The sequence below is a fragment of the Natator depressus genome, chromosome 24, assembly GCF_965152275.1.
Source record: "Natator depressus isolate rNatDep1 chromosome 24, rNatDep2.hap1, whole genome shotgun sequence".
Classification (NCBI taxonomy): domain Eukaryota; kingdom Metazoa; phylum Chordata; order Testudines; family Cheloniidae; genus Natator; species Natator depressus.
Window position 1 is genome coordinate 4,890,114 of NC_134257.1, and position 13,343 is coordinate 4,903,456.

The following is a 13,343-nucleotide window of genomic DNA, read 5'->3' on the forward strand; positions in this document are numbered from 1 at the left end:
CCACTAAATGAAATGGGGCAATTGGGTATTAGAGTCGAGTACAATAACTTTACTGATTGGGAAATTTGAGGCACGGAAGGATTAACTGTCTTGCCCACGGTGAGTCAGTGCACAAAGCCGGGAACCGAACCCAAATCTTCCACATCCTACTCCAGCGCTTTAATCTCAAGACCTTCCTCCAGTCCCAACCATCTTCTCACCAAAGCCTGACTAAAGGAACTCACATGGCATATAGCAGCTCAACCCCCCCACCCGCGCCCGGCCCTCAACCTACAGCTCACTTGGACCCTGGGCTTTGGCAGCAAATTCACTCTTTCCTTTCCTAAAAGGTAATAAAACAGGGCTAGAAGAGGCTTTCGGACTCCAGGATTACTAAATATTTTCCATTCATTTTAACTTTGAACAGAGCTCCAATAACCAGCTTTATATATGTTCTAACCTTCCGCCCATGTACGGCATTCAGCAATGCGCTGGCATGCCAGATAGCTGTGCTGCCCCAATAAAAAAAGCTCCAGCTCCTTTAATAATCACTAATGCACCATTTCCTGCTCGTTATGGAAATAAACACTGCCCTGAGCAAGTGGGATACTTTCAAAAATATTCCACCACCGCCCCCCACCCCCCCGCACCTTTGCCCACCCAAGTGAAACTTTAATGAAGAAAACCTGCAATTTTCTATTGTTTCACCGTGGAACAATAAAGCTCCTGGAAGGAACTCGCTGCAGTGCTAATGGTTTTTCTTTTAGCAGCAAAAGCCCTGCGCTGGGTTAGGAACGATGCGGAATCTCCCATCGAGTTTGACGGAGAAGCTACAGTGACCGATTGTGGGCCCAGAGATGAGACCGAAGACCAATTTCGGGCTGCAGCCCCATCCAGAATGGCTGCAGGTGAAGGCAATTGGAGCAGCACGCTGCTTGCACCTTTACGCCTCGCGTGTCTCTCCAATCGGCGAGCTCTTGGAATCTTTCAGTCCGAGGGGGTGCCACTGCGGCACCGTCCGACCTTGTCCCAGGCTAAGAGCACCCAGGTGTTGAGGTCCACATTGCAAGACTGGAGGCTGGCTTTGAAAGGAAGGCAAAGTGGTCCTCAGAAGAAGCACCTTTCTCATTGCAGGAGACACAGGGGTTCAGTTCCTGGTTCTGCTACAGCTGTCCCATGCGACCTTGGGAAGTCACTTGAAGCTAGGCTTCTTCAAGTTCTCAGCACTGCTGAGGTCCTATTTTCCAAAAAGCCTATCTCTGTTCTAAGCTATAGAGGTCCTTATCCCATGTGTACCACCGTAGCCTCGAAGCACCTTCCAGTCGTGCGTTACGTGACACAATTAACAGAGGCCATTCAGGCACTGAAAGCAGAGCCAGATTTTCAATAGTGCTCAGTCGCTCTAGTTGTGTGTCGGGAGCTGGGGATCTTTGGAAAATCTGGCCCCGGCAGTCTAGGTCTCAACTCCACCCCGTTCTAGCCACTAAGCTAAACTTCTTCCCATAACTGGAGACAGGCCCCAAAATTCTGACTGCCCGTCCCCCGAGCTCTAACCATTAGACAACCTGGGAGCAGAGCCCAGGATTTCTAACGCTCATTCCCCAGCCCTGACCACTAGACCACACAGCCTCTCAGAATGGGAAATAGAACCCAGGAGTCCTGCTTCCCGCTTCCCAGCCCTGACCACCTGACCAAACTTTCTCCAAAACCAGAAAATGGAACCCAGGAGTCCTGACTCCCTGCCCCCAGCTCTAAGCACCGGCCCATCCTCCCTCACCGAGCTTTTATCACGCAGAATATGCACACCAGGGCTTTTATTTATTTGTTTTAATGTGCTTCAGAGGCATTTCTTTTAAACAAAACATCATCCCACGGATTGCCACCAAGGTAACAAACCCACTGGAATCCATAAGGTAAGAACTACTCAATAGGGCATCTGTCACGGTGGGTTAATTTTAAGACCTCACAATTTTGAGGGTGTTCCCTGAAGGTTAGGAGAATTCTGCTGCAGCAGTAACCCACAACTTCCCCATAGCAGCCCACTTGAAGAATCTCCAATGCTAGCTACAGAACTGCTGACAAGTACAGCCATCAACATGGCATGTTGCAGATGGTGGTACTTTTTGCTCGTTATAAATAAGAGCTGCTCCTCTTATTTGAGAGACAGAAAGAAAGGCCTGGCTGATTATCTGATCCCCATTATCTGATCCATCCTCCTGCTAGTGCAGACTCATCCCCTGTGAGATTGTTTCTCCTCCTCCATGTAATCTCGACCATGCCGTCCACGCTCAGGGAAAATGACAATCCCCCGCCCATCGATTTGAGCGGAGACAGTTGCAGTCTTTTGATGTTGCGGCAAGATTGATGGATTATGGGCTGATCATTATCGAACCCGACACCCTCACCCCCAATCTGTGCTCAATCCACAGGGGATATACAGTGTTACAGCTCCAAATCACAGACCTTTGGCTCTTCAGATCAGGCTGCAGCAGCCGAAGCTTTGAGGTTGAGAGGTCCGCAGCTCAGTCCCCTGTGCTCTGGTCAAGATGTCAGCTGGCCCATAGCAAGCCAAGCCCAGGGTCACCCTAAAACTCAGGCAGAGCCAAAGGTGTCACATGCTCATGCCCAAAATCTTGCAGCTGAGAGGGGATAGACTGATACTCCAGATGCACACCACGGGCCCGATTCTGAAAAGTGCTGATGGGGCCAGCCGGAGGGTGGGGGCAAAAAGGGACAGTTTCCCCCTCACCCCCACCCCGCAGTTTGCGCTGCCCTCCAAACTGAGTGCCGTCGCAACCTGGCGTTCGGGGTCGCAGCAAAGCTCAGGTTTGGCCCCGTGGCCCCTCCATCATGATGGTGGAGCCTCCAAGCCTAACCCAACTGGGCCAGGTCACAACCCCCGAGGATGGGGGGAAAAGGGGCATTTTCCATCTGGAATAAAACGTTTCAGTGGAAAAGCTTTGCTGAGCTCGAAGAGGAGAACTCCAGATGCAGCATCTAGCCCCTGATTTCGCATTAATGAACTGCTATTTAGTAATGCCACTGCTCTGCACCGAGCTGGGGACTGTACCTCTAAAACTCCCCAGGTGCAAACCAGGCTGGCTTACCTCCTTGGAGCTCTTTTGATCAAACCACTCTATAAAGGTGGGCACGTGTCACTGGCCCACCTTTGCCAAAGTGACTAGTGATTCTGGTTGCCCTGACTTGAGACACTTTAAAGGAAGATTTTTAGGGAGCAGATGCTCTGCACGGTCTGAAACATCAGCCTCTTTAAGGCGTCTCAGCTTGGGCAGTCAAAATCGCTCATCACTTTGGAAAATGTAGGCCGTTATCCTCAGGTTACAGATAGGGAAACTGAGGCACAAATAAATGGGAGTTTGGTCTTTGAGCATCAATTGGGGTGGGGGGAGGGGCAGAATCAGCCCTACAAAAGGTATCAAATCAGGAATTACCGACCTGTCGATTTCGCTCATCCGTGATCCGCTGGATCTGGATCTTTTTCCTCCCCATCTTCTCCGGAAATCCTCACCGTACGGGGACGACTTTCTTGTTCGGGGGAAGGGGAAAAATAACCCTGTTTTAAAACGTTTTCATGAAAGAATTTTTTTGTTATGTAAAAGCTTTTAAAACCAAAACCAAAAAAACAAACAAAAATCCAGGTTGCTTTTTTCTCAGTTCATGTTATGCTGTCGTCTGGTTAATTCCAGGTGCTTTGGGCCTCCAGAGGCTGCTTGGAAACCTAGTGAAGAGACAAAAAAAAAAAAAGGAATTAAAACATTTTTCAAGCAAAGCCTTCTAATTATTATTATTTGTATTACTGTAGCCCCTAGGAGTTCAGTCACGAACCAGGACCCCATTGTGCTAGGGGTGGTCCAAACAGAACAAAAAGACAGTCCCTGAGCCAAAGTATGGTAGCACCTAGAGGCCCCAGTAGGTATCCAGACGCCATTGTCCTAGGTGCTGCATAGACGCATAGTGAGACACCATCCCAGCCCCCAGGAGCTTGCAATCAAAATAAATTCACCAGCAAAATGACCACCAAAAAAAGAGGACTCCAAGCAAAATTCCTAGCCTCAGGGCAAACACAACTGCATTAAGATTATTTACATTGACTCTGGTAACAGAGAGCAGCTAATCTCTCTCTCGCTCTCTCTCTCTGTTTATACCATGCCCATCACCACTGTGTCTGAGTTCATTTCTACACTGCTAGGCTACCGTAGCACCCTACTGCAGATGCTTCCTACATCAACGGAAGGCGGATTTCCCTTCCCGTAGTTAGCCCACCTCTCCGAGAGGCAATTGCTAGGTCAATGGAAGAATTTTTCTATCAGCCTTGTTGCACCTGGGGAGTTGGCGGGGGACGGACACTCAGCTTAACTACACTGCTCAGGGGGGTGGGAGGTCAATCTAGGCCTTGCCTAAATACTGCTTTAACTCTATGGTCCTATACTGCGTGTAGATGCAGCGATTCTGGTAGAAAAGTGCAGACGCTGATGTAGTCATTGCCATACAGGAAGGGGACTAGGCTATATTGGTGCAAGGCTCCTCTATACCAGTGTGAGTGAGTCTGTGCTCGCGCCGGTACTGATATTACTATATCAGTTTAAAAAAAAAAATCACCCCTCGAACCCACAGTTATACCAGGACCAAACCCGTGTCTAGAGCAGGTTCCAGACTGCCTAACTTAACCCAATCTGTTTGTCCAACCAAGGTATTTCTTATATCATTGTCTAAAAATCTAGGCAACGTGCCGACAAATGAAGACTCGGCATAAATTCACCTGCAGTGGTTCCTTGCATTTTAATTATTTATTGCGTGCAAGGCCTAGGGGTCGGGACTGAGCCAGGGGCCTCACTGAGCCAGGTGCTGTACATACACATAGGGTTGACAACTTTCTAATTTCTGAAAACAGGACCCTCCTGCCCCGCCTCTCCCCCAGGCCCCGCCCCCTTCTCCACTTCTTCCCTTGAGGCCCCCCCTCCCCCCGCTGGCTCCTATCCCCTCTCCCCCCATCACTCACTGCTCTCCCCCTCCCCCAGCTCGATTCTTTCCACTTCCCACTCCCCACCCCAGCTGGGCTCCCTCTGCTCCGGGGCTGGGATGGGAGCTGCAGCCTGACTCAGAGCCTGCCTGCCCACAAGATGCAGGTAGTAGGCACCCCTGGCTGAGCTGGGGCTGGTGAGGGTTAATGACCCTGCATCTCCCCCACCTCTGCCTGTGTTAACTGGACTTTTTGTGTCCAGTCAGTAAATCTGACTGGACACTGCCAGGTCCCCTTTTTGACCGGACTCTCCAGTGGAAAACCGGACACCTGGCAACCCTACATACACAGAGTGAGCCACAATCCCTGCCCAAAAAAGTTTACAGTCTAACTAGACACAGCGACAACAGTGCAAGAGAGGGAGAACTCCTGGGGCTGAATCTTATTTACCCTAAGGGCCCTTTATACCTCTCCAGCAACCGCGGGACAGGGCAACTGTGCGGCCAATCTCTTGAAATGGAGTTTTTTGAATGACCCATGCTGCTGCTCACTTCAGACTCTGTCACATATCACTGTCGAGCACCCAGTGACTCATTTCGACGGTGGGCTACCAGCTCTCCACCTGGCTGATGATGACGCTGTTAAATGACTGGGTCCACTGCACATGCACTGATGAGCAGCACAAAGGAGCCTTACAGCAAATGGAAATTTCACTGACACCAGGACATATTATACCCATTTTACAGGAGCGCAGAGCGATTCATGGCCAGCTTTCCATAAGACCTAAGGTCTCACTCAGGCACCAAATGGAGCAGCGTAGAAGTGGAGAGTAGGCACTAAGCCCTTTTTAAAATCTGTCCTTTATTAAGTGCCTAGCTGGGAGCTGAAGCACTTTCAAAAATACCCCGAATCACAGGCACTGAGCAACTCAAACCCTGGCTGCAGGTTGTGCAGCAAGTCTGGGATACAGCGGGGAAGTGAATCCAGGGTCATATCTTAGCCACAAGTTCCACAGGCCTGTTGAGAGAGCAGAGAACCATCCAGGGCACAAACAGGAAGCATTTTTGTACACATGTGAGGATGGGTAAGATGGCCATAATAAACCAGTGAATTTCTGTTCCTTTTTGACACTCTGGAAAAGCAGGAGGGGGAAGGCGGTTGTTTTTTGGTTTTTAAGACATAAGAAGTCAAGTGGCCGGTCATTAGCCTGGGTCATTTAAATTCTTTGCCGCTTTCTGAGTGACTCTTCAATTTTGCGTTTTTAAAATATCTGTACCTGAACAGCCAAAAAACAAGCTGACACGGAAAGGTATTTCTTAAGGGGTACTAGAGAGAAAATTTTAAAAAGAAGCCAAGACTGCCCTGGAGTTTTTCTGTTACTAACACCAGTTGGGTTTGGAGCGCTCTGATCAATCTGGTTTGACGTCTGTGTTTCTTTAAATCCTTCTGTTTAAGATTCTGTCCTCAGAAAAAGCAAGCACAGCAATATGGGGGGGGGGCCCGCGGGGGGGAGAGGGCAGATGTGTTGTCATTCTTCACACATCACCAAGCAAGGGAATCCCGGCTTTAAGTGCAAAACTCAACTCATTCCCAATTACAAAACCATAACAATAGCTAGCTATTCCTCCTGCTCCAGGAAACCTGGGACCAAGTGTGCAGCGCTGCATGCAGTGAAGAGACAGGTATCAGCTGTGACAAGGAGAGGAAGGATTTTGGGGGGGTATGGGGAAAGCACTAGACTTTAGGCAATTTGGGTCCCAGCTCTGACAGAGACTCCTGAGTATGTCTCTATACTAAAGTCACGGGATGCGACTGCAGCTCGACAGACACACCTGCGCTATACAAACCCGCCTGGATCCCTGGGTAATTACTCTGTTGGTGAGGTCCCCTGAGTTGCCACCTGCCACGGCTCCACGGCTCTGCTCCTCGAGCGAGCTAAAGTTCGTTCAGGTATGTCTCCCTGACCTGCAATCACACCCCCAGGCTGCAATGTAGGCACACCACGCAAGTCATTCTGGGCCTCAGTTCCTTGATCTGTATAAAGGGGATAATTGCACTTCATTGGTTTATTCAGGCTCGTGATCCTGCCTTCGGTAGCACACAGGCAGAATGCTGCCGCGGGAAAGTCCGAGCATAAGGCGATTGGAGGCATTTTGATGTCCCCTATCTCATAATCTTTCCTGTGTTTATCCTCACAACACTCCCGTGAGGTAGGGCAGTGCTTTCCTCTCCATTTTATAACGGGGAACTGAGACGGCCCAGTGACTTGACCAATGTGACACAGGAAGTTTGTGGAAGAGCAGGGACTTAAGCCCAGGTCTGTGGCTGCTGCTCTACCCACAGCCCACCCTGCCTCTCCTCTCCACGCTTACTACTAGCCCTCAGCACAGCAGTGAATTTCACCTGCTAAATGGCCCCGGAAAGAGACCTGACCGGCAGAAATCTTTTCAGAGGTTGTTTCGAGGAGGCTGAAGTGACCCAGCAAGGCAAAGCACCAAGCTGCCTAGCATTACAAGCAGCCCCAAGAGACAGCATGTCTCAGCAGGGAGTGGGTCTAAGCTGCATGCAATAGGATTGCAAAGTTGGCAGCTCTTCATTTTTCAACTAAGCTGAGCTGTTCTTGCTCGCCACATCAACCTTAAAAGCTCTTGGCAGCTTCTTTTTCAGCCCAAGCGTCAGCTCCCTGGCTGGGTTTTGAGCCCCGCACAGTTCCTTTCTGTGGACAGTAACAACAGCAGGAGAACATTTTTCAAATTTCAACATTCAGATTACAATTTTTCCTTGAAAATGTGACGTTTTGGTAGGGAAGATGGGGATGAAATTTGTGCATCTGCTTTTCCCTCTGCTTCTTTTTACAGGGAGCAATAAAAACAGCAATAATAATATTACATTGTATTACAGCAGTGACTTGAGGGCCTGGATCAGAATCAGGACCCATGTGGTAGGTGCTGTACAGAGATAAATACAGTCCCCGCTCTTTTATCCTAAGATCTCCAAGGACTCCACCAATGCAATTTCAGCCTTACCACACAAAATGACAAAAGGAAGTACTATTTTTTCCCCCACACAAAGCATCATTAACCTGTGGAACTCATTGCCACAAGATAACAGTGAGGCCAAGCAACTTACCCACTGCTCTACTGTACCAAAACTATGAAGAGAAAGTAGGAGTGTTGATTCCTAGGCCCCTTTTCTGACACTAGACCATACTCCCTCCCAGATCCAGAAGAAAACCCAGGACTCCAAGTCCCCCTGTCCTAATCACTAGTCTACACCCCCAAAAACCAAGCAATCCCAGCCTTCCCTGCCTCATAAGCTTGCCATGAAGTTTGCCAGTGTCCAATTTATTTCTTCTGCATCAGCTACTTTAATTCTGGGTACAAGGGTTGGTATCAAGGGTATATGGATATCTATAAATCACATTTGCTAATAATGTCATAAATAAATGGCACAGCAGCAGGAATTGGCTTCTTTGTCTGTCCTATTGACTCAGGTACCAAAGCATACAAGGGGGAAGATTTCTTCTCCGAAACCCACTATTCATTTTCCATGAAAGAAGAACACTCGGAAGCCTAAGACACACGTATTCACAGGAGGCCACAGACATACAAGCAACAAAAAGTTCCTTTTACCTCCCCAGTACCAAGGTTCTTTACAAGGACAAGTTGTATTGAAATGACATTTACCAGCTGAACCCCGGTTTTCTTTCTTTCGTTATTGAAACGTATGCACCTTTCCCTGTGCCGTTAATAAACAGCAGTGCAGCTGCAGTGCTCTGGCAATCGAAGAGCGGCAGCAAAAGGGAAGTGGGACCGATATGATCATGTGAGATGGGGGCCCGCTCTATATGATGATAAGATAGGACACACCATATGGGATCATTAAAAAAAGAACTAGATACATTCATGGAGGTTAGGTCCATCAATGGCTGTTAGCCAGGATGGGCAGGGATGGTATCCCTAGTCTCTGTTTGCCAGAAGCTGGGAATGGGTGACAGGGGATGGATCACTTGATGATTCCCTGTTCTGTTCATTCCCTCTGGGGCACCTGGCATTGGCCACTGTCAGAAGACAGGATACTGGGCTAGATGGACTGTTGGTTTGACCCAGTAGGGCCATTCTTATGACCAGTAGCTCAGTATCCCACTTTCTGCCACACCAAGAGAAATCACTGGTCCACCAGTAGCTCACCTTCTGCAGTACCAAATCATACCATGAGGCTCTCTAGCCCAGTACCCCACTTCCTGCTCCATCAGATCAGGACAATGGTCTAACCAGCTAAGAAGAATGGTCTAGAATCTAGCTTTTCCACCTGTGGTCCGCAGACCTCTGGGGGTCCACAGGCTATGTCTGAGATTTCCAAAGGGGTCCGCATCTCTATTCAAAATTTTTGAGGGGTCCACAAATGAAAAAAAAGCTTGAAAACCACTGGTCTAGAAGATAAAACTTTCAGCTAGACAGCTAGGAGATCTGTCCCATGAATCGGCCCCCAGGGGGAAAGTGAAAAAAGTGGAGCTGTTTGTGTGGTTTTTCCCCATTGAGATTAAACAAAGAGTTTAATTCTTTTTTTTTTTCTTTTTTGGTCAAAACATGAAACATTCCTACTCCAAGGGTATTTGCTATTTAAAAAAAGGGTTTCAAAGGAAAATTTTCATTCAACTCAAGGTGGTATATTACTAGCAGTTTATATCACAACAGGAAGGATCCCGGTGCTGGAAATATACATAATGGGACCTCAGCTAGCATATATCAGCCTAGAAATTAGGCCTAGAAACTATCTGACCTAGTAATTAATGGGGGGAAGGGGGTGAGAGAGATCTGTAGTGATTACTCTATCATGGATACTTTATGTTGGTTCTTCCTTTGTTTTCTGGTTTCCTTCATCTGAAATACAAAGCATTCAGGCTGAGAGGGCTCTATGTTCTGCTCAAGTGTATGAAATAACACAACATACTGCTGTACAAATCAGACCTTTGGTCCATTATCCCAGCATCCTGCCGCTAACAATGGCCAGCACCAGCTGCTTCAGAGGACGATACAAATAACCCGCTAATGTACAAATATGTAATAATCTGCTCCTGAGAGAAATTTCTTCCTACCCTAGGCACTTTCTGCCCTGAAGCATCAATATTTACATCCCTTGTAAATGTTTGATCCTATCATATATAAGTGTGTATGTCTTTATTATCCATATAAATGTCTAATCCTATTTTGCATATGGCTACTGCAAGCCTAAATAATATCCAGCAGCAGTGAGTTCCAGAAGTTAATTATATGTTGCATTAAAAATGTGCAAGTTGGCAACATTGCCTAGCTCTTTCTTTTCAAAACCGGGCAGTGATTTTAGGTGCCACCTTAAGCTGAATTTTCCAGAAGTGCTGAGTACCTGCAGCCCCCCAAAAGTCAACCAGAGTTGAGGGTACCTAACACTTCTGAAAAGCAAGCCCCACTCACCTGATGATGGGTACATAAATGGCACCCAGAATGGTCATATTTGGAGTTTTAGGCCTCAGGGTCTAATTCTGCACCATTAGAGTCAATAGGAGCTCCCCACAAGTGTTCTGTTCCACGATTAGCAACAAGGTATTATCGAGGCCAAGAGTTCAGCAGAATTTAAAAAAAAGAAAGGATACTGAAGTTATCAGAGTTACAGCAGATGCAGTGGATGTTTAGCACATCTGAAAATCAAGTTATAAGTGACTTGCCCCAAGTCACACAAAGTAGCAGTGGCAGGGGTAGACAGCACTCCCCTTCTGGAGTCATAATATAGGTCACCTTCTTAATCACTAGACCATATTCTTTCCCAGAGCTGGGTGTGGAACCCAGGAGTCCTGGATCCCAGTCCCCTGCTCTGACCATTAGACAACACTACCTCCCAACGTTGGAAGAAAACCTAGGAGTCCTGGCAACTAGCTCCTTCTTTTAACCATTAGACAACAGGCCTTCCTGACCTGGATGAACCAACCCTCTCCCCCGGCATCCTGACCGCCAGTCCTTTCCTCTAACCACTAAACAACGCTGTAGGGAAAAGACATTTTTGCACTGCTTCTGTGACCGTCGCAATGGGGAAGAAAAAGAATCAGTGACTTTACAAAATGTTTCCTTTCCACCCCAAACAAACCAACAAACAAAAAATAGCCCAAGACAAATACAGACCTTTGAGAGGGAGAAAAAAAGGATTCAGAAAAGCGAGGCGTTATTAAGATCCACTGTGAGATTCGGCTGCCAACGAATGGAGCTGGGTTAACCCTGATACAAAGGGCATGACTTGCAAGGCAGTCGCTGCTCACAGTCCTTGCCTTTTCTTCCCTTTTTCAATAATGAGCAACACTGAGGCCCCCTGAGGCAGAAAAACGAGGCTCCCAAATCTGACAGGCCAATCAAGGCCCCGCAGCCCCGGGACGCTAAACTGCTGCTGGGTTTCATCCTGCCTTCTCATATGCCGTGTTTGTCATAAGGCAGGGGAGAGAAACGGAGATCTGTCTAGGTGTGGAACGTGGAGCCGACTGTTCTAAACCCATAGTTTATATTGGAGCAGCCGTGAAGCCACAGTGTCCGGAGCCAAAGTCAGTCAGGATGCCTGGGTTCTATTCCCACCTTGAAGAAGGGAGTGTAGCCTAGTGGACTGGGCAGAGGACAGGAACCTGGAGCTTCCTCCAGAAAGGAAGCATAGGAAACCAGCTGCCATAGACTCTTGGGGTACATCTACACTGATAGGTGCTGGAACTAGGGGTGCTGGGGGTGTTGCCGCACTCCCCGGCTTGAAGTGGTTTCCATCATATCCAGGGTTTACAGTTTGGTTCAACGGCTCTCAGCACCCCCCACTATACAAATTGTTCCAGCACCCCTGTCTACACTGCATTAAAAGCCCCACGGCATAGCTGACTCGGGCTCACAGGGCTACGAAATTGCAGTGTAGACATTCGGGCTCGGGCTAGAGCCCAGAATCTGAGACCCTGTGAAGAGGGAAGATCTCAGAGCCTGGACTCTAGCCTCGGTGTCTACCCCAGCTATTTTTAGCCCCATAGCCTGAGCCTGCTAATCCAGGCTCTGAGACTTGGTGCCAGGGGTTTTTTATTGCTGTGTAGACATAGCCTTGGGGTCCATCCCCAGTTCTGGGAGGGACTGTAGACTAGAGATTAGAGCAGGTGGAAGGGGCATGCCAGAACATCAGCTTCTATTTGCAACTCTGGACAGGAACATTGTCTAGCGGTTAGAACAGGGGGAAACTGACATGCCTTTTCTTCCCAGGTCTGGGAGGGGGTGCAGTCAGAGCAGAAGCAAGGACTCATGATTTCTGGGTTGTAGAACTGACGCTGGGTGCTATTCCTGCCTTCCTCAGGCAGTATTGTCTAGCAGTGAGCACAGAGCCTACGTCAGGATTCCTGAGTGCAGTTACTGATTGTGCTACTGGCTGAGTGTATCATCCTGGGAGCAAGTCACTTACCATCTGATCTTCAGAAGTGCTGAGCACGCGACAGCTCCCGTTAGCTAGCATTTGTTCCATGACTGAAATGGAAAAGGTATCTAAGAGCCGAGTGGGCTTTTTCACCTGGGACACAGACCCTAGGGCAGCAGCCCTTGATCAAAGTACAAACAAGGGACGAATGGTCAGGCAAAGAAAACACAGGAGACCAGTGGAAGGAACCACCCCGTCCAGATCAATCCACATCAATGAAAAAACAGGAAAGGAGGAATTAACCTCACATGACAGATGTTAATTGTGTCATGCCAGCAGCCACTCAGATATCACTGCAGCAAGAATGGCAGTGGATAAGGCACTGCCCTGAGAGTTAGAAGAGATGGGTTCCATACCCAGCTCTGCCATGTAACCTTGGCTAAGTCACATGCCCACTCTCTGCCTCAGTTTCCCCACCTACCAGTTGGCTATATTGACTGTAAGCTCTTTGGGGCGGGGACAGTCTCTCACTAGGTGTCTGTGCAGCACCCACCCACTGCCTATAGTTTAAGGCCAGATGGGACCATTAGATCATCTAGTCCAGGGGGTCTCAACCTTTTGCTTTCTGAGCTCCCCCCCAACATGCTATAAAAATTTCACAGCCCAGCTGTTCCACAACAACGGTTTTCTGCATATAAAACCCAGGGCTGGTGTTACGGGGTACCAAGCTGGGCAACTGCCCAGGGCCCCATACCACAGGGGCAACACGAAGCTAAGTTGCTCAGCCTTTGGCTTCAGCTGCAGGTGGTGGGGCCCCGGGCCGCAGTCCCGCATGGTGGCACTTCGGCTTTCTGCCCTGGGCCCAAGCGAGTCTAATGCTGGCCCTGCTTGGAGGACCCCCTGAAACCTGCTTGCAGCCCCCCAGGGGGCCCCAGACCCCTGGTTGAGAACCACTGATCTAGTCTGACCTACTGTGTATCACAGG

At 48.7% G+C, this 13,343-nt stretch overlaps 1 protein-coding gene across 7 annotated transcripts in view; it reads right to left on the bottom strand.

Moving 5' to 3' along the window:
* MEF2D (myocyte enhancer factor 2D) overlaps positions 1–13,343 on the bottom strand; it is a 169,537-nt gene that overhangs the window by 67,426 nt on the left and 88,768 nt on the right. For 6 of the 7 annotated variants that reach the window (XM_074938697.1, XM_074938696.1, XM_074938695.1 and 3 more), the window contains one exon: positions 3,436–3,718. In XM_074938697.1, the coding sequence (XP_074794798.1) occupies positions 3,436–3,489 (54 nt within the window). In that variant the 5' untranslated portion in view covers positions 3,490–3,718. The remainder of the gene's footprint in view (positions 1–3,435; positions 3,719–13,343) is intronic. The other variant, XM_074938694.1, reaches the window with a different exon arrangement.